This window comes from Centrocercus urophasianus, unplaced genomic scaffold, assembly GCF_019232065.1.
Source record: "Centrocercus urophasianus isolate 14NV4802_14NV808 unplaced genomic scaffold, USGS_Curo_1.0 seq_19, whole genome shotgun sequence".
In the NCBI taxonomy this organism is placed as follows: domain Eukaryota; kingdom Metazoa; phylum Chordata; class Aves; order Galliformes; family Phasianidae; genus Centrocercus; species Centrocercus urophasianus.
The window spans coordinates 10,110,723-10,137,002 of NW_024884744.1; the positions used below are offsets into that span (position 1 = coordinate 10,110,723).

The 26,280-nt window shown below is 41.6% G+C and overlaps 2 protein-coding genes across 3 annotated transcripts in view; one reads left to right on the forward strand and one right to left on the reverse strand.

Moving 5' to 3' along the window:
• The window catches only part of GMNC (geminin coiled-coil domain containing), a 22,470-nt gene extending 14,549 nt beyond the window's left edge, over positions 1-7,921 (reverse strand). The window contains exons 1-2 of the mRNA XM_042820874.1: positions 7,916-7,921; positions 7,621-7,638 (exon numbers count right to left, since the gene is read on the reverse strand). Of these exons, the coding sequence (XP_042676808.1) occupies positions 7,621-7,638; positions 7,916-7,921 (24 nt within the window). The remainder of the gene's footprint in view (positions 1-7,620; positions 7,639-7,915) is intronic.
• Positions 1-26,280, forward strand: part of OSTN (osteocrin) — an 88,966-nt gene that overhangs the window by 8,277 nt on the left and 54,409 nt on the right. The gene's annotated exons all lie outside the window — the stretch shown is intronic.

Genomic DNA, 26,280 nt, shown 5'->3' on the forward strand with positions numbered 1-26,280 from the left:
TCTCTCTCTCTCTTTTGTCTCTTGATTTCATGCTGGCTTTTTAAATTGAGGGTAAAGTTAATTCACTGCACAATGCCACAGCTGGATTGAAATATGGCTGGTCACCCATGTGGCAGGGAGGAGTGCCTGCTGGCTGGGGGTAGCTCATTGGATCTCCTAAGGCCACTACGGGCTGTCGCTGATTTATTGGTAGCGCCTCTAAGCAACAAAGCAAGAAGTTAACTAATTATGAGCATATGGTTCAGCTCATGCTTGACTCAGCAGACACCTTGTTAGCCTGCGGCTAGCTAGGTGCTCGGAAGCAGAAGAGGAAAGTTTTGGGTGGAAGTTGTGGTCCAAAGTCCCACTGGCAAGCCAGAGGGAGACTTGATTGATCCTAATCTGGCTTTTTTGTTAGGAGGCAGCATGCTGCTCTCAGGAACAGCTTGGTAATAACAGATTTCTGGCCTCTAAGTCCTTGTGGTTATAGTCAGCACGCGACACTCGGTCGGCTCCTTGCATGCTCTGTGCTTAATTGGTCTCAATGGTGGGGGCTGAAATGAGACGGTAGTTCAAGGTGCAACACATGCTATACCTGAAATTGCAGCCTGTGAGCTGCTGCACAGATGTCAGCTTTTTACTCATGGACTTACCACTGGGAAATCAGAGCGTTCCTACAAAAAGTGACAAGGGATGTCTGAGAGAATCTTGCAGATTTTCAGTGCTCAGTATGAAACTGACTAGAGGGAAATTTAGAGAGGGTGACTGGTAGAGGAAGAAGGAGGGAGATGCACAGAACTTAGGAAGTTTATCAAGGTGAATTCCAGTGTCTTCATTGAGTGATCAGCATGCGTAACTTGGACACAGGACAGTATTTAGTGGGAACATTATCAGCAAAGAAGGGAAGAGGGTGTTTTTTCCTGTCCATCTGTTGGTCTTTTACAAGTGAATTGGGCTGTGCCACAGGATTCAGATCAATGTAGTTAGAATCTTTTTCTTTTCTTTTTTTTTTTTTTCCATGGATTTCCATTTCCATTTCCAGAAAATGCAGGCTTGTTGCTGACTGGATCATACTGAGGTTAAAACAGTTAAAGGATTGATGTAGTTTTCCTGATTGGAAATGCTGAGGGTAGGAAGATAGCAGTTTTGCTGTTTGGCAGCAGAAAGAACTCCCAGGACGAATGATTTCACACAGCCAACAAACAGGTTGTATGTGACTAGACAGAACAAAAGCAGGCAGGCAGTGGAGGCTATCTGTAGACTGGAGTACATTAGCAAGGTCAGGTGGCCTAGTCACCTCTGCTACACACTGGTGAAGCTGCATCTGAAGTAATGAATCTAGTTCTGTTCTTCACAGGACCAGAGAGGATTCTTGTTCAGAACAGATGGCAGCTGGAGCCCAGCCTGAGGTCTGGGACAGTGACATGGCGTTGTTAAGGCAGAAACGGTTATGGGGCTAAATAAGCCCCTGTCCCTCAACAATTTCTTATCACTGACTTCAAGAGGATGCTGCCAATAAGTTGAGGACCAGAATGTGAGAAGCCCGTGACTAAACTTGTGTGGCTTCTGAAGGTAGTTAGAGCTCACCTGCCTGACAGCACTGCTGCAGGCTGGAAGCTCTAATGTGGTTTGCACTATGGATTCAGGATGCTGTGATGTTAATCTCTTCTTAAGTCGTCTAGAGGAAGTGGAGGAATAAATTCTCAAGCTATTAAAGCTGTTCTTACAGTGGATTTCTGACTGAAGCCTTGCTTTTTCTTTGCTTATAGGGAGTTCCCCTGACAGAAAGCTTTACGTTCAATTGTAATCAAACAGCAACAGTTACTACTTATGAAGATTGCTGTATCAACATGTCTGTTGTGATGTATGTTAGACAAAGAACTGAGACTAAATGTTCAACCTTGTATTCTCAATAATTCTCATTATTGTTCCAATAGTGTGCAGGAGAGATCCACATGAAATAGCACTTAAGCCTGGTGTAACACCTTATTAGTGTGTATGCATGGTGCAAAACAGCTTTGGAGGAAATCGAAACTGGGACTTGATGCTTGTCTGTTTCTCTCAGAATCCATTTCCTTTTGATTCTTTACCCAGTGAAGCAGAGGGGGGACAGTAGAGAACTTTTCAAGGTGGTTTTAGCATTGCTCACTGTAGAAAAACAGCCACTGCTTTGATTTGTAACAAGTACAGATTATTTCAAGAGATCAGGCAATGTTCATGAATATTGAAAGGAACTGAGCTCAGGTTTGGAACGGTTTGGATCAGTAAGAGATTTTGTACCTAACTCAGAAAGGGAGCTGGGGATAAAGATTAGGATTTAAATAATGATCCAAAAATCCTGTATGATACTTAGAAACGTTTGACTATAAAGTCCAATTTCAAACTTGCTGCCAGGGAAATATCTGCTGTTTTAGGAGAAGCTTTTCTGACTTTGTTTTGAAGTTACTGTGACGGACAAATTGTATCTGAATAGGAACTCTATACAGTTTAGCTGGCATCAGACAGAAATTGGGAATCAGCTATCATAGTTTTATAGGCACCTTATAGTCTCTGAAGTTGGCTGAAAAGGAAAATGTAAGCAGGACTAGTGCCAGCAACAGATGAAAGGTAGGAAAACTATGTTGTCAGTCCTTGCAAAGAGAAAGCCTGTGTTCGATGCAAGTGGTAAAGAGTTCCTATTCAAAAGTCAGACTCAAAGCTTCTGTACTACATGAGTTAATGACTTCTCTCCTTGTCCAGATGTTGAGCAAATGTTGCTACAGCTATAGCTTCTTACCCATTTCTTTTTCTGAGAGAGCTTTACATCACTACAGGAGGAATCCTTAGGTACACTCTCTAACAGAATTCACTGGTTTTCCCTATCTCCTAGCTTTCTTCGGCTTCCCAGCTGAAACCCCTAATCTGAGTGGCTGCCATGTCACAACACTCCTGTTATGACACCGATTGCTGCTCCCTTTCCCACTTAACACAGATGTAGTCATTAGGATGACTTGCATCCTGCTGCAAGCAATATGTCCAATCTTTAACGTACAAAAGTATTGTTTAAAGGGCTCTAAAGATTTTGAACAAACTGGCCTGGCAGGGGGACTTTCAGCTTCCCCTCCCTTATGGGGGCATCAGCCTGTGTTTGTAAACAGAGTCTTACAGGACTAGTGGGAGCCACTAGAGGACTGTCAGCTAGTTAATTGGATGTCAGCTCCCTGCCGGGGATAAAGGCTAATGAGTCATCCTGCATAAAGAAAACGGCCCAGAGAGAAAGGCAAAGAATTGCACAGCAATAATCACATACACAGAGAAGCCTGCAGCTCGCTTGTTGGGATAAAGGCAGGGCAGCATTTGGGGACAGGGGGCTTCCCAGTTTGGTTTTAGTTGAATAGAGATTAAGCAGGTTATGAATGTATAGAGGTGAGATATTGCTGGTGTGTATTACGCGTGAGCATGGATGCATGAGCAGTTGCTCTGTATGCAATATAAACATTTTTAGACCTCATATTTTTGTTGCCTTTATGTTTTCTTTCATCTTTGTGAAGTTCAGAAATGGAAATGGCTTTCTAATGGGGAGTTTACTGCAGGAAGTAACAAAAAGGAGTCATGAAAGGAAAACAGCAATCGTTATATCAAGCTGGAAAGTTACTTTTTCTTCTTGTGAAAAGTGAAATCAAACAAACAGTCAAAAAAGCCTGCTGAAAAAAATGTGTTCTAAAGGGATGAGGTCTTTGTTGAGAACCTAACATTTTGCAAAATTTATTTATTTTTTTTATTTTTTTAGAATTCAGCATTCTGTGCATAAATATATATCAGTGTAGTTACATGAAAAAGATTGGAAGTCTTTTTTTGTGCATTCTTTTCAGAGGATGAAAGAGAGAAACACTGGATTTTGGTTTAAGTTTTATAATAAGGGCATATGTTGCCATTTTATTTTTTTGTCAAAGCAAGGGCTAATAACAGAGAAATAGGCAGACATACAAAGAAGATAATACAATGCTTAAAAGAGTCTTAGAAAAGATATCTGTAAGAGATCCTGGAAAGTCATTAGACCCCTGTAGATGCCCTAAAATAGGCTATTTCTACTTAAGCACTGCCTGACAGGTATTCATCTAGCCAGTTCCTAAAATGCAGGAGAATGGAAGTTCCTTAGCTAACCAGTTTCAGTACCTCACTATACGTCTGTGGCAGTTCTTCCAGATGCTTTACTTAAACCATCCTTGTAGCATTTGAAGTCCATTGCTTCATGTTGTGTATTTCTTGGAAATAAAATCAATCCTCTTTCAGCAACCTTTGCCATATTGAATTATTTCCTTAAATCTTCTTATCTTCTTCCTGGCAAACATTATGTTGCTTTTTCCTCTTTCCTGGTATCCTGTCCATTAATCTTAATGGTGTCTCCAAAGGAGTTTCTATAGTCATTATTTATCACTTTCCTGAACAACCAGAAGGGGAGAAGAAAGAAGAGGAGATAAAAAAAAAAAAAAAAAAGCTAAAAGAAGACATACTGCGAAGACAACTTGTTAGTTAGTTAGGAGAACTTTGTAGGCAGGAGCTACCGGCTATTTGGAGTGTGCTGGGGTTGTGAAGATGGTGGTGGATGCAGCTAATCCACAGATGGCATCTAAGGCTTCAACAGTTCTTGGTCCTGTGTGGCCCACCCTCATCTTGTCCTTTATGACACACAAGTAATACGTGCTCTGATCCTGTTATAATTCATAGCGATAGCACCAGGAAGATCTGTATGTGTCAGTGCTTTTGAGTCAGTCAAAAATGGCAATTTGTATGGGCTGAGAGCCAACTGAAGAAGCGTGATGTTGGCTTCTCTCCAGATTTATGCAATATGCTGGATTTTATCAGTGCTTCTATGAGTTTGTTTTTTTTTTTTTTTCAATACAGGCTTGGAAAGCAAATATGCAAAGTGATGTTTTCATTTGATCTACAGTCTGATACAGCTGAATATGTCCACAACTGTTCTGAAGCAGTCAAGGAAATATTTTTCTCCCTCTAGTTTCTAGAATTGCTGAAATATTAGTGGCCTGAGACTGTGAGACTTCTTGATTAGGGAAACACTCTATTTTGAAGTCTTCGGCAGATGTAGTAATCATATGAGCTACTTTCTGCTCCTTTCTTCCCTGGGCTTCTAGCCATGCCTTTTAACAGGTAGCTGTTATGGAAATAAAGATTTATAATGAACTGGTATTTATAACAAGAAATACAGCTTGCAGGGCACTGGAAGGATGGTGTAGTTCCAGCTATCCTAAGGAGGGTGAAGTACTGTGTCACCTTCTTTCAGAGCAGTATTGAGTCATATTAGCTGGATAGCATGATGTATTTACCTGGCTGTTGCTAGTGCTAGTTCAGTTCTGTGGAAAAGAGTCAAAAGCCTGTCTGTCAGTCCCACACCAAATTAAAACAGAATCAGAGAATTAATGCTCTTTATAAATACAGGTTAAGCACACCATAAGCATGCTGCAATTACAGTTAGCTGCTGGGCAGTGCAATTCAGTAGCACTGAGCTTAGGAATTGAGTATACAATTAATAGGAGCTTATATTAAAGGCATTAGTAGAGTTACAAAAGCTTTGTAGCAACAGTGTGACCCATGGTTGGACACAAACAATGTGTTTTTGTGTGCTATAATTAGCACACACAAAAACTTCCTATTACCTTGACAGTTTTTCATTTGTTCTTTAAAGAATTGAGCAATGAAAAGCACTGTTGGACCATCAGAGATGGGAGCTGGGCTCTCGTTGTGGAAGTGTGTTGTCACTGTTTGGGCAACTTGGGCAGTGCCAGCTGGTCAATAGAGATACCTGACAAAGTCACTTAGCTACAAGGTCAGACTCTGCCCACATGCTGCTTGTGTGTGCCTGAGTGACACCGGGAGTGGCACACAAAGAGTCACTGCCAGCCCTCCAAGGAACCTCTTCTCCTTTTTCTCCTTCTTCCTTCTGAGACAAGTAGATCTCAGTGCAGAAAAGTATTTTGCTCTGTTGGAGGACCTGAGAGGCAAGAAGTGAATGCAGAGAGCGAGGAAGGTATTTTCTCATACATGAGCCTAAGAAGAAGTCTTGCATTGAATTTAACACCAACATGGCAGTATTTGTGATCTGTGAGAGCTGGCATCATTGAGATCACTTTTCAGACCTGGGACAAAATTGGAGGAGGATTGAACAAATTGCACAAATAAAAGGTAGCAAGGTGTGAAGGTTATGTGACGGAACAGGTTTGTGTAGAACCTCTAAACCTGAAGAGGTGGAGAAAAACAGCTAATGGAGGACTGAAAACCCTTTGGAGGCAAAGTGTTTGACAGCAGTTTATTTGCTCTGAATCCCAGATGCAGCTTAAAATTTAGATGGTACTTACGTGTAGTCTTCTGGGGACTCGTTATCTGTGGGACTGAGGAGGGAGGAGGAGGTGAAAGAAAAGAGGTTGTGTTCACCTGCAGCCCAGACAGTGTGCACTTGTGCCAATTAGCTACTGGGCCACTGATATCTGTGGCAGGGCTGGCAGCAAGTACAGACCTGTGACAGTGAAGGATGTGGCACTGCCCTGTAGTTGGTAGGACTGAAAGTACAAAGACATCAATCTATTCCCTTTGCTCCAGCTGTCATCCACTACAGACTGTCTCTTCTTGCGTTTGAGGATATGTGTAATAAGTTTTTTTTTCTCACTAAGCAGAACTTCTGAAAAAAGGAGAGATGACTGAGTTATGGTAGAATTTCTGATGGGGCCTTTCTATGCCAGGACAAACACCCTTAAAACTTGGTAGAGATCATCCAGAGAGCAGTAGCGTGCAGTTCTTCTGGCCAGCCACTGAATCCTTTTTTCCTTCTGTTAGCCACAAACACAGTCAGTTCCTAATTGTAGGTCTGCTGTGGGGCTCTTTGTCATACACTCTTTTGAGCTGATTTCACACTTGTGTTGATATGCTTTTCTTTCTTAAGATCTGGCTTATGCCCCTTCAAAGCCCATTTATCATCTCCATGAAGCTCTTCTCTTCTGCTGTCGTCTTCCAATTTTGGGGACAGATATTAATTCCCAAGGAACATTGTGTCTTTCAAAACATCCTTACTGCATGGCTTTCAGGTTTTGTAAGAACTTTTATGATATTACCTTTACTATTTGGAAGAGCATTTGGTTTGTGGTTTTTTTTTTTTTTTTCTGTTCCTGAGTTTCAAAAATTTTCCACTTGAGGAAAACCTTGTACATTTTTGAGTGGATGCAGAGGATGTCAGAATTATTGGATAAAGTAATTGTTATTGCTTCCTTTTTTTTCTATTAACTACACAGCCTGTGCTGGAGATTTTTATAAAGCACATTTTGCTAGCGGCTGTGGCTTTCCTGTAGTGCACTAATATGTAATACAAATGACATCTGTCATGTTTGATTTGTTCTGGTGCTTAAGTTCAGGGAGGAATAGATCTCGCTTGTGATGGGAAGTTTTGAGTATCTCCCTGTGTGTTAAACTGTCTCGTAATTTGTTAGGGTCAGATAAGAGGGCTGTTGTTTGCTGAAGCTGAAATAGAAGCCCTACCTATGCACTAATCACTAGTACTAAATACAAAGGCAACACTTCTACAAGTTCCTGAGCTGCAGATGCCTTGTAATTAGCGAGTTGTGGGGAAGTATTGCCTTGCTCTTTCATTCTTACCTGGGCATCCACTTCTGGCTGTGGAAGAGGAGAGATTATGAAGCTGTATGGCCCCTTAGAACCTTTATGCATTATTCATAAAGACTAACTGACTAACTTTCTCCTCTTTTCAAAATAAGGAATAGTTGTAAAGCTCTCCTGTGTCACGTTGCTTAATTTGATCAGTGTTTGCCACTTCTCATCCAAAAGGTGCTGATAGCTGGAGGGCTATTGTTATCTGGGATTTTGCCTGTGATGAGTTACAGAGCTGAATAAAATAGGATGTTCCAACCTGGATGATAATTTCCTGCCTCACCTTCATCGCGAATGGTGACAAAACTTCAAATAACAAAATTATTGAGTGACATTTTGAAAATAATGTTAAATTAGAAAACGTTATTAGATTTACTTCTCGTTTCAGTCTGTCCTATAAATGTGCTGTAGGTTATCTTCGGTCGTGTGTCCTTCTGTGCTCCCTGATTCTTGGCTAACTGAGATGTGTTACTTTCCACCCAGTCTGTAGTGGGCTTGCAAAGGCTTTCTCCTCTGCATTTCTTATAATTTGTGGCAAGTTTTTTCACTGTTTTTTCCTTTTTAAAATTCCCCTTATTAACTGAACCTTTCAGGTTCTGCCATTCTAGCTTTTGTTCTTTGGTGTTGCTGTAATAAAATAAAATTGTAAGATGAAGCTATGTTTGCCTCGTTATTCTCTGTTGGTGTGCACATACTTCTCATTTTTATATGAGTAATGTACATTTCTATTTTTATATATATGGACACACACACATACATATACCTAATCTGTTTTATCCCACTGTTGTATGCCCCAAGTCCAGATAGGTTTCATACACAAAGTCTGACTGTCTGATTGTTGCTATTATGCTTCAGAATATGTTTTCAAAAATAATTTCCTGCCGCATTCCTGACTGTATTTGTAGGCTGAGTTTATCCTCTTCCCTGCTGTTCCATGATCTGCCCCTAGGTTACTAACAACCCCAACAGACAGCCTGGCTCATGCTACCTGCTGCTTAGATGCAGATTAACTCACTGCCAGCCATATGGACTACCGACTTCACAAATTCCTCTCCTTTTGCTTTCAGTTCTCTGAAAAGTTAATGGACAGTTTGCTGGTAAAGAAAACACAAAACAAAACCCCAAACCTGTGACATAATCACCTGGGCTTAACAGAACTGGCCCCTCCATCTGCTTTTACACTGGGATTTGTGCACGTAAAGCAGAATATGGTGCTGTGTGCGTGGTGGGTTGATGGTGGTGGCTTTCCCTTATGGCATATGTACTCGTTCAGAATGGAACATAATTGGATAAAGGCATATGCATATATTGCACATGTACAAACATATATGACTTTTTATTCCTAAAATAGTCCCCACTGAGAGGCTGGACTTCAATCAGTGTTAACACTTGTGTTGTCATTAGTTGCTTTCTCTGCTAAGTTTTCTGGCCTGAGCTCTGGTCCTTGAAACCTACATCACTTTAAGTGTTATTAGATTGGCAGATCAAATTTCAAGGTGATTTTCACAGAGAATTATGAAGGCATACAAGATACAGGAGTGTGGATGTTATGCCTGAAAAAGAGATTTTTCAGTAGGTTAAGATGATGTGACATCAGATAAATCAGGAGAGGGCTAGAAGAAGGTCTATGATATATTACTAGTGTTGCATCTCAAGATTTTATCAGAAAACTGAACTCTTTACATGCCCAGCATTAAGTGTGGGAGCACCACGTGGGCTCTCTGCATGTACAAGTACATCCTGAGCACTCTACTTGTAATTCTTCATGTTGTCTAGGGCAGATGGAGATGTCCAAAGGAGATGGGTAGTATTAGCAGTTGCTTTCAGTCTGTGCCTGCAAAAACGTGACACATTTTAAGACCCAAGTGAAATGTGTGTTAAGCCAGTTCAGGTAATCACTAGCCGTAAAACATTTATATTTCTGTCACTTAGGCACTCTTGTATTTAAGACTTAGATTTCAAGCATGCCACCTCCAGTAATTTGTGAAAGTGAATCTCAGTTTTGCTCTGCAGTTTGTAACATCTGAATTCCTGCACAAGCTGATACAGAATTATATACATATTGATATGTATATTGATACGTATTTATGTATATATACACACTTTTTTCTTTTTTTTTTTTTTGCTAAAAGTTGGGTCCTTAACTCCAGACTTCATATGTTGCATCCTGACTTGAAAACATTGCTCTATATACTCTTTATGCTTCTTTTCAAAAAGTCTAAATGGTTATGAAAATGAGAAGAACTGATGTTAGGCAACTGATGTGCAACAATATGAAGGGCCTGGAGGATCAAGCTGTAGGTGTCTCTGTTCATTACAGTGAAGTTGGACCAGATGGTCCTTATGGGTCCTGTCCAACTGTGTCGATTCTATGATTCTGTAATAGCCACTGTGATAGTCAAAGCAGTAGTGAGTTAATGAGTGTACATTTTCTGAAGTTCTACTGGAATGGTTTATTCTTTGAACGTTTTGGTGAATAAGAAGCTTTGGGAAGAATCAAGTGAAAAATGAAAGTATAATTTAAACTGTTTAAAATAATTCTGTGCAATATTCTCAGATCTCTAAATGGGAAATATTTATATTTTCAAAATCCCTCCTGCTTTCTCTTATATTGCACCACAGAAATTCAAAGCTATCTTACTGGAACTCATCCAGTCCTTTGCAGGTTCCCCCTTTTCCTCACTTTTCTGCAAAATTAGCATTTTGGCTGCCATTTTTGGGTTTTCTGATATTTTTTTTTTTCAGTCTTCAGGAAAAAAGAAAAAATATCTTAGAAATAAAAGTCAATGTTCTGTAGCTTCACCAGTGACAGAATGCAGCCTGGTATAGGATGAAGGAAAAGGGAGAGGCAATTATATAGACAGTTTTTACTTTCCAAATGATGAGTGATTTTCAACAAACAATTTCTGGTGTATCCAGAAATATCACTGCTTGTTACTTTTTCAGCTGAGTTACTGAATATCCATAGAAGAGTCAGGCATTGATAGTAGGAAATACTGAAAAACTGTTTGAGTTTCGTATCAGTTGGTGTGCTCAGCTTAGGTGATACTGGAGTCTGATGCTTCAGAAAACTGAAGAGCTATTACTAAACAAATTAGTTACATGAAAGCACAGATTCTGACTTCAGTTTTAACTGAAAGGGATCTGTAAATGATTTTTGAAAGTGATGTCTGAAAATAGTTGTATCTGTTCTTATTTAATACATTTAGTCATACGAATGCTTTTAAGTTGTCCACACAGTCAGAGACAAATGTTGTGTTTTTACTAAAGCTGGCAATAGGAAAATGAGATTAAAGGACAGAGCTGGTTCTCAGGTAGATTTGTTTCTGCTAGAAATTTTGATGCTGAGTCTCACCTGTATAGAAAAAATGTAGAGCTATCCATCATTCTTGGGATCCTAGGGAACTAAACATCTGAGGACATCCATCCTCACAATTGCTGACTGTGACCCTCTATGTCATTCTCTATGGTTAGATGGATTTATTTGTGTGACTGAATTTTCTACCCCTAAGCTTAATGACAAAAAAGCCCTCGTTTTCATCTCAAAACCGTACTGAACATTTACGTTTGTATTTAAGATGGATGGGACTGTCCCTTAACTTCTCTGTTTTGAATCAAATGTATTTCATCCCCTTAAGTTTACATGGCTGTTGTGACCTTCTGAAAGAGCAGGGCAAAGGCAGGCCTGAGGGCTAGATATGTTGGTGTTGTGGTTTAACCTGGAAGGCAGCTCAGTACTACACAGCCCAGCCTCCATCGTGCTCCCATCACTCAGCGATGCAGCAGTGCTATTAGCACAGGTTGGCTGAAACCAGGACAGTTGAGAAGGAAGGAAAACAATGGTCTTTCTTTACTCTTTGGAACATGGGGATGTTTGTTTAGTTCTAAGGTTTGAAATCCCTCCTCCTCAAGGAGAGAATTGAAGATGGTGGGCCCAAATTGCCAACCTATGTAGTGCCCAGAGCTGGCCAGGAGCCGTGGCTAGACCAGGCTGTGTGTGAGGAGAAGGGGCTCACTGCTGTTTTCTTCACCTACTTGGCCTACATGGACCCCCTGCTGACTGATGGCATTGTCCAAGAACTGGGCACGATGTCCATTTGTAAGGGTTTTTCCTCTCAGATAATACACATTCAGCTTGAGTCCTCTGTCCGATCCTTGTGTAATGAATATTTCCCAGCAGGACAATGACTTGTGCTGTGGCCTTGGGTCCTTGGGAGGAGGCTGGAAGAGTTTTCCGTATCAGCAAATACCTTGGGAGTGAACATGGGATATTTAGTGAGCACGTGCAAGCTGCCATGAGAGCAACAGGGAACCAAACTCTTAATGAAACGCCTTGACAGGAGAGTAAGGCTGGCTGGCGTTGTTGCTGGTGCTTAGCTCTGGTGCTGACGCCAGCCAGGCACTGTTGAAATAATCCTCTTAAGGAAAGAAAGAGTAGAAAGCATGTCCATCTGTTGCATGTATTCTTTGGCTGCAGCATTTGCTGTGTCTGATTCTTGTACGTTTCTCCCTGCCTTCCCACTCTAAAGTGTGACAGGAGTTTCTAGGAAGGGAGAAACACTTGAAGTTGTGATTTCCGTTTGAACGTGGATATAATCATGGATATGGAAAAGAAAGCAATAGAAGTTGGTCTGTTTCCCATGAATGACTTTGCATGTGGGCTGGCAGCCTTTATAGCCTGACTTTCTGCCCCTGTTCATACACAGAATCATAGAATGGGTTGGATTGGAAGGGACCCTCCTCATTTCTTCTCCATCACTGAATCACACTGCTGCTCTCTTGATATGATTGCCTCCTAAAGATCTTATATAGAGACATTCCATGATCCATCAGCATTCTTCTGAAGTTCTGCTGATGGTTTGATACCTTTGGGACAAAACAGATGCTGAGATCAATCTTCCAGGACCCTTCTGTTCTGGCACCAAAGTCCTGAATTGAAACACCTGTGTTTTATGAAGGGAAGGAAGCTCTGGTCTAGATCTGATTATTGCTGATAATAATCTGAAACAAATCTGCAGGGTTTTTTTGTTTTGTTTTGGTTTTTTGGGCGTCTGTTTTTGTTGTTTTTAAAGAGCCACAAGATCAGATCTCCCACTAAATTTAAAGAGCCTGAACAGAGCTACGAAACACAGAAACCTGGGATAGTCTGGTGCCTCAGGGTGCTCTGAAAGAAATGCGTAATGCCACAGACCCATGAATCAGAACTTGCCATCTTCAGACTAAAAAGACAGATCTCTTTATCTCCAGAAGAAGAAAATGAATCTTCATACTCTGTTCACCCTGGTTTTACCTTTACTCCTGATTTTTTTTTTTTCTTTTCGCTTTTTTAAAGGTTATGAATAATCCTTGGCACTTACTTTGTGACATTAAGATGTTTTTAGAGTAGTGTCACATAGCATCCTTTATGTACTGTGCTCTTGCTTTCCTAAGAGAAGCTGGTCTCAGTCATGTGGGTTTTTGTCTTTGTACTGGCCAGGTCAGGTAGAGGAGCAGTAAGTTTATTTCAATATTAAGCCGTCAGCAGATTAAAGCAATATACTGTAAGGAAAAGGAGGTTCCTGAACATTATTAAGTCTTTAGTTTGGGATTAGGAGATTTTAAGACACATTTAATTAAACAGAGCAGGGACACCTTTATAAACCTGGAGTTGGGGTTAATTCATTCCCCTAATGTGTTCCATTTCTTCATTACACAAAGATGAAACAAATTCCATGTTGTACTTGGGGAACCCTGGTAGGGAATGTGGAGTTTCATCTGCAGACAGTTCAGTGCACTGAGAGGACATGATTAATGACTGTGTCAGGGGACTCTTAGTGATGGAATGAAATGAAATCAAGCCATGTCTTACAGCAAACCATTCCCACTCCAAGCATTTTCATGGAGATAATACCCTTGCTGAAGGACAGGAACCAACCTGATAAAAGAGACCCTTCAGAGCTACAGCAACATGGGGTAGGAGGAAAGGAAGATCCAAAAGTTGTCAAGAATGAATGAATAACGGACGATAGGTGTTTATTTGAGTTTGTACTTGGCATCTCTTGGACTGTGCCTTGTTTCAGTTAAGTGATGTGCTTCCCACTTTTGCCTTTTTCTGGACCCAGTGGCTCAGTGTTCAAGTAATGCAAGATTTGCAGAAGAGAATACTGAATTATTTGTGTTAACAAGGGATGGGTGTTTCCTCTCTAGGCCTGAGTGAATGTAATCCTGGGTCTTAAATTGTGAATGTAACATGAAATGCATAATTAGAGTACAATTAACATTAGAGTATAATTAACATTAGAGTATCAGGATAAATGAATGAATGTGTCTTGATATTCAGCAATATTTCAACAAATATTGTTTTGGGGATAGAAAGGCAACTTTTCTATTCTTTTAAGTAATGTATCTGGAGATCTTTAAATCCAAAAAGAACCATCTTGCCTCTCACAGTGCAGCTCTGGCAGTTTTCTTCTTAGTTCTCTTTGTACTGGGTGAGGTTTTGTATATGAATAAAGCATCCTTTCCCAAAAGGCATCTGCCTTGATTGAGTTGCTGGGGGAGGAGGTCTGAGAGTCAATTCCAGTTTTTAATCAGTGGTGTGTTTTATAGTTTCCATTTTCTTTCCATTGTGAGCAGCAGCTTCCAACTGTTGAAAGACCCTGTGTATACCTGGAATGGGAAGAGTACTCGCATGCTGCTTTTGGTCTGCATCCTAGCTGTCTTTATTTGGTGGGCTGAACAGCATGAACTGAATGTTCATGGCAGCCCAAGCTTCTGCATCCTTTACAAATGTTTTCTCACTTCTTTTTCTAAATATCTATACAAATCTGATATGAGTTCATGGTGTAGGCAATCGCAGCTGGCTGAATCAAGGATGCTAGAGAAGTCCAGTTTTTCAAAGTGTTCCTTAAGAAGTCATCTATAGTTAATGCATCATCAACAATGCTTTTGGTCAGAACACTTCATACACATGGAATTTGGGGAAAATTTTAAGCTGGGGAGGAGTCGGGATTTGGCTTTGTGTAGTATTCTGGATGCAACTCAGAACAGACTTAATTTTCTCCTAGTTGTTTTCTTTTTCTCCTGTTGTTTTGTTTCTAGCATACTAAACAGCTTGTTTATAGCACGGCTGTGTCACTGTTGACATGCAGATCTAGACTCTGGCCCTGCAGATAGTTAAGGAAGGGAAATAATGCCACCTTATGTCCTGATTTGTCACTGCCGAGCCTGATGTTTCAAGTCGGATGTATTTTCAGCAAGGACTGTTTTGGACTATGCTTCCCCTGGTTTGTGGAGTTATTTCCACTTGATCAGAATGGATATGAGGTGGATGTGGAATGCTTAGTGTGTTGGTAATGGTTTGGCTTCTGCGTTGCCTGAACTGCAGAACCAAGTACAGATTAGCCTCAGAAGTCTAACATCAAACCAGTGAATACTTGCATGAAATTCTTCCTGGGTTATTAGTAAACGAGGCAAACTTTATAAATGCAAAATAAATTTTGGGTTATGTTGTGTTGATTATAAAATCTACAAAATGAACGTAAGTACTGTAAAATAAGTGACAGTAAAAGTGAGTTGCATCGGAAATGTGCATTTATGGACAGAAGTTTTCATTACATACACTTCTGTATTTCTGCTATTTGTTTGGTGTTTCACATAAATGTCGATTTTTTTAGAAAACATGGTTGTGATCTGAAATTAAACAGGGATATGTTTTTTTTTTTTGAAGTAGTTCAAGCATTAGCAGCAAGCTGAGCGTGAATATGGTCAGGTTTGAAATTAACATTTTGAAAGGGTCTCTGATGATTTATTTTTTTAAAATCTCAATCATTTTGTGGGGAAAATAAGATTAAGGAAATAAGGAATACAATTGAAGTATTTTGTATGTGATTCTGTGTGCAAAATACTTTGTTTTCCTCATTCGTACTCTGTAAGGGAAATTGGCATGCTGCTCTAAATTGACTCACACACTCAAATGATAAGTTTGAAAGAAATGCAACAAAATAATAGAAATATTAAGATCCTCGTACTGAAGGATACCAAGAGGTCACAGCTAAGGTCTTAATGTTTATTAAAAAATCAAGTGATCAAAATGAATCATGCTGAGGAACTGCTGCAAGAGCTAGTTAGCTTCAGAAAATACAGATGTGTTTCTTTAAAGACAGTGAGTTCGATCTTGCAGTGGAGCGGATGTGTTCTTGGTTACCTGCTAAATTTGTTGACATATGGAAAAAAGTACCATACATTGGTGTCTGTCAGCTTTTTCAGGTTGCCACAGTAGAATGCATTAAGAATAATTGTGCAAATCATAGCTTTTGTGGTCAAACTGAATTATCTTGTATGATTCTCTAGAATCGTGGAATCATTTTCCGGTTGGACCAGGCTCTGAGCACCTGATGAAGCTGTAGATGTTCCTGTTCTTTGCAGGGGAGTTGGACTAGATGACCTTTAAAGGTCCCTTCTGACTCAAACAAATCTGTGATTCCGTGAATCAGGGCTTTACACAGGACTGTAATTGAGCAGAAACTGTTCTTCCAATTACTCTTCATTTCCCGTGTGCTAACAGCATGCCTTGTATCTTACAATATGGAGAGGAAATATGGTCCTTTCCTGCTGAAATGGTACTCAAGGAGTATTTCATTTCTCTAGAGAAAAACAGCTCTTGATCTCTCAGTTTTACTACAGCATGAATTTGTTTTTCCTCGTGCACAGATTGCATAGTAGGGGATTGCTGTTGTCTAAGCAACTTCTTTGGGATGGAATCCTTTAGAGAGAATGAAAAAAGAATCACTTTCTTGCTTTTGTAGTCTCTTTCCAGGGTTTTGGCATCACCTCTCCCTGTGTATCCGCTGTGCAGTTAGGAAAACATTTTACTCTGCCTTTGCTATCTTTATGCCTTTGTGGTTTCCTCACCTTCTTTTGGATCGAGTTCATTTCTTTGCTTTTCTCTCGAACCCTTATCTTCCTTGGTTGAATAGAGCGCTGAAACAGTTGGCAAACTTTGGACATCCTTAATTATCATTAGTAAATTGTTGAAAACACAGTGGACAATTGATAGTCTGGTCTTTGGAGTGCCATTAAAAGAGATTAGAAAAGGCTGTTTGTGTGCGTTGTACAAATTTGTTTGTTTTCAAGCACTGAGAGTATAATGAAAATGTCCCAGCCAGGCTTAGCTGTTGCCGTAGTACCAGCCAAAGCCTGGGACATGCGAGTGAAGCATCGTTGTTCTGGGTTACCCAGGACCTTTGGGTTACTGAAGCTGGCCCTTCTGAGTGGAAGACTCAAAGGCAAAATGAAAGACAAGTGCAGGCTGACTGCCCTACCTCTCCTTAAACCTGTCCAGGAATGCCTGCCTGTCAGTTGCAAGTGGATTCTGAAGGCACATATGCAAAAGGACATCACTTAATTATGTAAATCAATAATACATTAAGTGAATATCTCAAGTGGGTATATGCATTTCCTCCAGCAAAAAATCAGTAACGAATGCTTCAGTTAAGAATGCATGAAAAAATAATACAGATTCAAACATCATCCAGGAAGTTTCAGTTAGTAGTAATGAATGTTCAGCCTGTTCTCTGATAAATAGGTTGTAACGTGGTTTTGGTTGTGCATTTTGCACACACAATATTCTCTTATTGCTGTGTGCAAGGACTCATCTAAACATTTGGTGTCAGTAATGTCTTATGTCTGAGGAATTTCCCAGCGTAAAACTCCCAGTGTAAAGAGAATGTGGTGAAATGAAAGGACTGAGGGGGAGAAGGATGGAGCCCCGTTGCTGTCTGAAGTCTTCTGGCTCTGGTTAAATTACTATAGAAAGTTATTTCTGGTTTGTATCTTGGTTGCATGTGTCAAACAGGAGTGATGTTGGAAACATCCGTCATGCTTTGTAGAAATTCATCTGGCTTTTTCTTTTACATTGCCCATGTGTTTCTAGCAAAGAATCTGTCACTTCATTTTTGGATTCACACATGAGTTTGAAATATTGAAGTGGAGCTTGACTAAACGTCTTACATTTCTCACTTTCATCAAAGTTCTGAGTGGCTGTACTTCAAACCAGCAATACTTTCTCTCAGGTTTCCTTGGAAGCATGCCGACCTCTAACAAATGCTTACAAACATGACTTTCAAGGTTCTCACAAAGCCTGGTTGGTTTTGATACAGTTTCTGATAGTGTTTTGCTGAAAATTGGTTGTGGGTTGTATTGTCCAAATGCTGCACAGGTATGTATGTAATTTTAATGTACGATGGGATTAATGAGTGTCTGGAGAGAGTTTCAAGCTCCTCCAGCAAAATGAGTTCTGTGAGTTCCAGTATTCTGTTTATATTGTTGGCATTTATCATATGGATATGGAGAAGAGCTGGTCCTGATTTCCCCACATGTGAAGAGTTAGGATGGTTTTTGAAATAGAGGCGATGTGCATTTTGCTGACCCTACAAACTGCCAGACAAGGATGTATAACACCACCCAGTATTATGAATAGCATGGAGAAAAGCTCATATACTGGAAACTGAGGGTCTCCTTGCCAAAAGATGCTGTAGCAGCTAATTTTTACACGTGTTCAAGAAAAGACTGGAGAAGTTCAGGAAAGAGAAATCCCGTCAGGGTTACTAAACATAGAAAGCACCACTCTGGCTCAGGAAGCGTCTGAGCTGAAAATAGTTGGAGATGGGTTGAGTCTAGAAGTATCAGATGTGTCGTGTGGTCTGTCTAGCAGCTGCTGTGGTCACTGCTGAGGCCAGTCTACTTGGTTAGGTCAATATTCAATCTCATCCAATATAGTGAGCGTTCTTATGGTTTCTATATTAAAAAAAAAAATCTCTTAACCTATTTTTCTCATAACATTACACTCTAGTTTTATTAAATACTGAAATATCAGATGATTGGGTGTGGCTTGACATATTTGCATCCAGAGCTGAGTGAATCCCTGCAAATTGCGGACTGTTGGGCACATAAGTGAGTCTAGATTTGATGCAAAATTTTTACTTCTTTATTTGGACCAAAACCACGCTGTACCAGTGCAAAAAAAATCGTGTTTGTGCTCGCTGTGCTTTTCTGTGTGTCTGCTATGCTTTGGGCTCCAAGGGAAGTTCCAATGTGAATCCCAGAGCAACAGTTAAGAAAGCTAGTCTGCACTCTGTACACTAATAGGACATTGTGTACAAATGTAAGCACTTTTTAGCCAGTGTACCAGCAAAATATTAATTAATCCACTGATTAATCTAAATTTGATAGACTGTCTGACTACCTATTACAGTGACAGAGATGAAGACGCATTTCTCCCTTTCTGACCTAATATGCAGGCAGTGACTTTCAGCAGAGGATCTGAGTATCTGCTGGTCAGTGTGTGCTTGCTTTGCTGGAACAGTTGTCCTGAGAAACCACAGAGAGAAAGATGTTAGAGGAAGGAAAAAAAAAAAATTCTGGCCTGGTGGCTTGATTAGACAGTAAGAACATGAAAATATATCAAGTTGTCAGTGAATTCCCAGGGTTGATTTAGGCAGAGAAACTGTAATCATCAAAGTAAGCTTCAGAGGCAGTAAGAAGGTTCAAGCAAAACTGGCAGAGAAGTAGAGCTTGGTCTATTTCTGAAGGTCTCTGAATGGCCCCACTGCTGCCCCTGCACACTTTTGCACACACCCTGCATACACCCAGTAGTGTCTGTTTCACATGGCATTGCACGTGATGCAGTTCTTTGGTCCTTCCTCTTTTTGTCCCCCTAATCAATTTTTTCCACTTTCTTTTGGGAAGAAAGAAGAAGTTGTGAAGGGAGGGAGAAGCAATTTCTTTTTAATTGCTTGTTTGTCCTTGTCTGCTCTCCCATCTTTTCACATTTCTCAGAGCAGAGCTGGGGGTGTTTTTGTCTCTCTTTTCTTATTTTCACTAGTACTGATGGGGAAGAATGACATTTTCTGCTTGGATGGAAACCAATCGCTTCCCCAGACCCCCTTGAAAAAGCTTAATTTGCTCAACTAGTCAGTATTCCATCTTCATTAAAAACTCCCAGACTGGAATTTGGGTTTAATCCTTTGACTCACGTTTTTCCTTTTCTCTTCTGCCTTCCACAAACCCACTTATGCTTCCCAAAGTGCTTTACTTACCTCCTATTTTTTTTTTTTATTTTTTTAATTCCCATATACTCAAGTTAATCTTTGCTTGGGATTAAAAATTAAAAAAAAAAAAAAAAAAAAAAAAAAATTAAAAAAATATATAGCCCTTACTCAACAAAAGCAATTAAAACATACCCAAAATAAATAAATAAGTAACTGGAGAAAACAAGCTGCTAGTTTATTTTCTTCTGTCTTCCCCCTAAGGCATGAGGTAATGCCAAACAATTCAGTGTGTGATGCAACTGCCTGATGGACATTCAGCAAATCCCAACAGTAGTAAAGACAGAGTTTACCCAAGCACAATTTGGCAGTGATACCAACCTTCCCAACAAGAGGCTATTTAGAGTCACAATGTGATGCATTTTGAACGTTTTCATTCAGCACAGGATTTAATTGCTCGCTGACAAACCACCTAGACGTTTGTGCCAGCATGTTTGTGACTGGAATTGTTTGCTGTCTGTGCATTGTTTCTGTACACTTGCTCCTTTTTCTTGCAGAGCTGTTCAGTCACCAACTGAGAATCTGAAGCAGGAATGTGACTGTGTACCTGTAGTACTTGCTGATTGAGATGGGCCAGAAGGGACTTCACCCCTTGGTTACATCTTGCGTCTTCCATTTTTCTACTGTTATTTCATCCCAGCAGTCTTTCCCCTACTGCCAGCTTGATCACAGAGGTTAGTGGTTAGAACGTGATATGAAGATGTAATTAACTGTATTATCTTGACATAGGAATGAGAAATTGTAGCACAGAGAGAGGTTAAATGTCCTGTTGAAGGATATGGAGATAATCTTTGACAGAACGAGAAGTAAACACAGTTCCTGATTCAGTGCCACCAGGGTGATTTAGCACACAGATGGGCTTTAGGCTAGCTAGCTTTGCAGCAGCACAGACACAGCACAGCCTGGAGTTCTCTCTGCATTTCTGTCTTTCATTCTTACCTGTCTCACTGGAAAGTCTCAAGGTTGAGTTAATTCTACCAATTTAAAACACCAACACTTTAAAATCTGCTTAACCTTCATAAAAACCAAGTCATGCTCTCAAGTCACAGGTCTCAAAGGCATATTTCAACACATTGGTGAGCTAGGGCCTTGATGTCTGTTGAACGTTTTGGTACCTTGTACAGGAGTAGCTTTGTGCAGGTCAGAGAAGTGTGATGGAGTTATACATGCAGCTCACAGCTTTATTTCATTAGAACTATCCAAGTAGATGAGTCTTATCAGTATCCTTTCTGAGGTGTTAGCAGTGAATTGGCATTTTCAAGCAACTAAAGCACTGAAGTAAAACAAACCCATTTGTTTACCAGTGTGAACTTGCAGGAGTCTCTGTGTTTGTTGGTACCTCAGTTTCTCCTGCCAAACAGCAGCAGTGATGATTGGATATGTTTCACACATTCCTTTGTGAAACACTCAGAAACCAGCTGATGCTAGACTCCTTGCAAGTGGGTGCTGTTAGTCTGCAGGAGGTTGCTGTGGATGCTGATCATCTGTGTACAGAAGAGATGGAAAGAGAGTCCAAACAAATCCCAGGCTGTCCTGCTTCCTGCAGCCTCCCTCCCATCGCACACAACTTCTGGTATTCTTTGCTTCTGTAATAATTAGCAAATGAGCCAATACAGAAGCACTAGCTTGGGTGGACTGTCCATTCCATGAGGCTTCTAAGTTCTTGTATTTTTTTGCTTTTTTTCTTTTAAATCAAGGTAGTGTCTCAAATATGGTGGATGTGTTGACGTTGCACGGTATAGAGCCACCCACTCCTCTATCGGGTGCTTTTGCTGCCTTTGCATAGGAAGTTACTGCAGAAGCTTGCTGCTGGAACATTACACTTTATGCCATCTTGTTGCATGGCAGAAGTCCAGGCCAGCACCCGCGAGCAAGTCAATGTGTGAGATTAGTTTAATCCTCTCTCAGAACCCTGTGATGGGGAGGGGAAGGACAATAACCCAGTGCCAGCGTTTATTTTGTCCACAAGTTCAGTTTGAATAGAGAGGAGAAGGTGGTGGTGGTGGGGAAGGGAGAGAAAAAGCCTTCCTAGAGTTCATTGGGTCTGGAGGGGTGCCAAGCCCAGGGGGCGGCTCACAAATGTGGGCTGAAGAAAAGCGGAGAAAGAGGAGTGGAATGATGATTAGAAATCACAAATGAAAGAATCCCAAATAGGGGGAGAAGAAAAAGAAAACAACAAAAACGTCTCTGCTTCTCTGAATATTTGCAGCAAGGAAAAAATTCCTTGCCTTTTCTAAGGGTTCTATTCATTAGCAGATGCACTTGCTGTTTTGCCAAGGGAAAAGGAGCACCCTGTGAACAGTCCTTCCCTCTCTCCTGGGGGGGCACCTACTGGCTCAACCTTGGGGCGAGAGAAAGTGCCATCTCTCCTCTACCGAAGCCTCTTTTACGGTCCTGCTTCTTATGAGGCTCTTTGGTTTCTCCCTCCTTTTGTTCCAGCCCTGCCCTCACTGTCTTATTTAAGCCTGCTCCCCAAGGTGCATGCAGCAGCTTTCAGAGGGACTGCTTTCCAGGAGAGCTCCTTGTAGTCTGCCTCTTCCACAGGAGATGTTCAGGAGCGTGTTTAAGAGACAGGAGAGGTCACCCCCAGCTCCACCTCCTTTGTGATGCTCATTTTACTTACACTTCTCATCTGTTGTGCATAAGCCCCCAGCGACGCCCAGATAAAGCATACCTGCAGCCGTCTGCACTTCCCAGCATTTTATTTTTCCTCCTCACACATCCTTCCAGCTATCACAGGCCCTGGTGAGAAATAAAAAAGCAGTGCATATCCTGCCCGTTCCTTTATGCAAAAAGCAGCTTGCAGGTAGGACTGTGTTCCCTTGGCCAAGCTCCCGAGCCCCATCCCGCCGTCGGGGCTGACCCCGCTTCAGGTTCTGTCTCCTGCCTAAGTGGAGCCAGCAGGGAGGTTTTGTCCCCCAGCTGAAGCTTAGACCGCAGTGCAGAAAGCAGCTGCCTTCGCTCCCCCAGCCTCGCGCTCCGTCTCCCCTGCGTCCATGAGGGTCCGGGCGGGGCGCCCCGATAGCGCCTCCTGGCGGCAGAGCAGCGCTATGGCCACCAGAGTTCCCCACCCCCAGCTGATGGGACCATGTGCAGTAACACTTAAATCCAGCACATCCTAGCGTGACAATACAAGACACAGCTATCCTGGGTTTTCAATTACTTCACAGGAAGCTGTCAGGAACGAAATATTCCTGGAACAGCCCACTAAGTCTAGGGTTTAATTCCTCTGTATGTTTTTCTAAAGCAATCTCAGATTATAACTCTGAAAGCAGAAATGTAGGGGGTGAAAATTGCTATACACTTCTCTGGCAAAGAGTGTATGTGCCTGGAAGAGGTGGAGAGAGAAAATCCTATGCTGTTTTTACTGCTCAGCTCTGCACTGAGAGCAGTCTAGGAGAAGGGGTAGGTTAAATTGTGTAAGATATGAGGACTGATTTCAGATGCAGCCTTTATGCATAGACAGTGTTAAATACTGCATAAAACTCAACCAATGACTTTATTATAGGTGTTTGTTGTTTTGTGTATAACAAGCTTCATTGTTGTTAGCCCTCTTGCATGAGTCAGGGGCATACATTGTGTCGTAAGGTAGTCAGCATTACAGCCAAGGTCAGGATGCTGTCTTTAACACTGCAGACAACATTTCAGGTATTTCGCTTTGTGAATACGTTCAGCTGGGGACTGGTTAAACATCCAGCCTTGCTCTTTGTCTTCCCCCTTCCTTGCTAGACAGCCTACACCGAACTCCGATAGTAGTAGCAGCTGTGAGCAACTTGACATTTTCTTTGTGTGGCAGTCCCTTGTAATCTGTGTTACTTGTATCAGTGTCATGAGCACAGAATGTAATCCTTTCTTGCTAAATTAGGCACCTGCAGACCTTCTCCTTCTAACAGGGCGATTAAGACTTTGCCTCCTTCCAGCTCTATTAAATGAAGGGGTAGAAGCACTGGAACTGCGTGCTGATACTTCCACAGAATCACAGAATTGTAGGGGTTGGAAGGGACCTCCAGAGATCATCGAGTCCAACCCCCCTGCCAAAGCAGGTTCCCTACAGCAGGTCGCACAGGTAGGCATCCAGGCAGGTCTTGAACATCTCCAGAGAAGGAGACTCCACCACCTCCCTGGGCAGCCTGTTCCAGTGCTCTATCACCTCACTGTAAAGAAGTTCTTGTGCACATTTGTGCAGAACTTCCTATGCTGCAGTTTCTGGCCGTTTCCCCTTGTCCTGTCTCCATTCACCACTGAAAACAGTCTGGCCTCACCATTCTGCCCCCCACACCTTAGATATTTATAGACCTGGATCAGGTCCCCTCTCAGTCTTCTTTTCTCAAGGCTGAACAGACCCAGTTCACTCAGCCTTTCCTCATAGGAGAGATGCTCCAGGCCCTTCACCATCTTCGTGGCCCTCCGCTGGACTCTTTCCAAGAGATCCTTGTCTTTTTTATACTGGGGAGCCCAGAACTGGACGCAGTACTTCAGATGAGGTCTTACCAGGGCAGAGTAGAGGGGGAGGATCACCTCCCTCGACCTGCTGGCCACGTTCTTTTTAATGCACCCCAGGATGCCATTGGCCTTTTTGGCCACAAGGGCACACTGCTGGCTCATGGCCAACCTGTCATCCACCAGGACACCCAGGTCCCTTTCTGCAGAGCTCCCCTCCAGCAGGTCATCCCCCAACCTGTACTGGTGCATGGAATTATTCCTCCCCAGCTGCAAGACTCTACACTTGCTTTTGTTAAACCTCATCCTGTTTTTTTCTGCCCAGCTCTCCAGCCTGTCCAGGTCTTGCTGAATGGCAACACAGCCTTCAGGCTCTCAGCCAATCCTCCCAACTTCGTATCATCAGCAAGCTTGCTGAGGGTGGCCATTATCCCCTCATCAAGGTCATTGATGAAGATGTCGAACAATATTTTGTTGTCTGCTTAGGTGATGAATGTACAGCAGTATTTGCAACCACTGTCTTCTATTGCTATAGTTATATTTATTTTGTTTCAGTGAGTGTTACTATAGGCCTTGACAAGTGTTGCAAATGGACAATTGAGTTAATGTTGCTTTTCTGATCTACACATTAAATTTCAAAACACATCGGAGCTGTGGACAAATGTAATGTTATTGTAACTGAGGCACAACAGAGCTATTTTCAGAACTGAGAGATTTTAGTTATTGGTCTTATTAGGAGCATGTCTATGCTGTATTACATCACACAGAACAGAAACTCCCAGGGTAGTATCTTCACCCATCAAACCAGCTGCCTTTGGTCCCTTTTTTCTCTCAGCAGGCTGTACTTTTGTTTAGATTTCTCCTCTAACTGTCTCTAGAGAACGCTACCCCACAACAGCACAAACAGTTTAATTTTTGAGTGTGAGTTTTCTCCCCTCTGATGCATTCATCATGTAGTTCAGCCTCCAACGCATGGGGCGGTTAACAAGGAGTATGTCACACCAGGTACAACGGAGTCCTCTCTCAGCTGCTTGCTGCTAATCTGCACTGAGACCAATGTGTGTGGTTATCCAGTCACTTTTGTACATCAGAAACATCTTGAGAGTGCTGTTGATGTCAGCTAGCAGTAATTTCACCCAATGCCCCTAAGAGATGCGATGGACACAAACCAGGACTCTGGAACAAATTGTTCTGTATCTCATCTTTAGGCTCTTGCACCAGCCTGTCCACCTCATAACATGTTGTAGAACTTCAGGATAGTTTGCATAAGTATGCAGCACTTTTAACCTGCAAACTGAAGATATCAACAGCAGCATCTTGGCTGAATCACATCCCTCCATGAGCTCAGGCACTGGGTCTGCTTTTGTTCATGTTTTTGTATCCTGCATAGCCTGCTGTACCGTGCAGGTTTAGCTGGTGATTCAGCACAGGTGCTGGACCTGTCTTTGGAGATGTTTGTATCTACTCCTTGCTGTTTGTGACAGCTGCTTAGATAACCAACACAGCCCTGTATCTCCCTGGCCACGAAAGCAAAAGCATTTATTTGAAAAGCGGTTTACTGAGGAGTGTTTATAAGGCTTCAGATTGATTTCGAGAGGCCTTTCCTAATACTCATTAAGAACTCATTGAACAGAGGAATTGCAGCTGTGTGACAAATTGTCTCAGGGCTGTCACACAGGGGCTTAATGTGACCTGTCGTGTGTTATTTAGGCTCATGAGTGATGGAGGGAGAGAAGTTCTGGAAATGAGAAAGGGTATTTAGACAAGGATAGCCTTGTTATGGGCTTTTGGTTTAAGTAAAAATCATTTGAATGGCAGGCTGTTAGACTGGCATTGGACCCACGGGCAATTTAAAACCAGCAGTTTTTTAATCATTTAAGAGAGTTTGAGTATCAATACATGTGTTCAGAAATACACTGGTGTAATTTCAGGAGCGTTCTGCAGTGTGAATGGACTCACTGCCGTGGGAGAGGATTTGGGGTGTGACTTCACAGTTGGAAAGCATCTAGAATGAATGAATTGTGGAAAGGTTTTCACCCTGTATTAAATCAGTGTATATAAGCACACACGTATTTTAGCCAACACATATTTTTCTGTTCTGTTTTCATGTTTATGATTGATT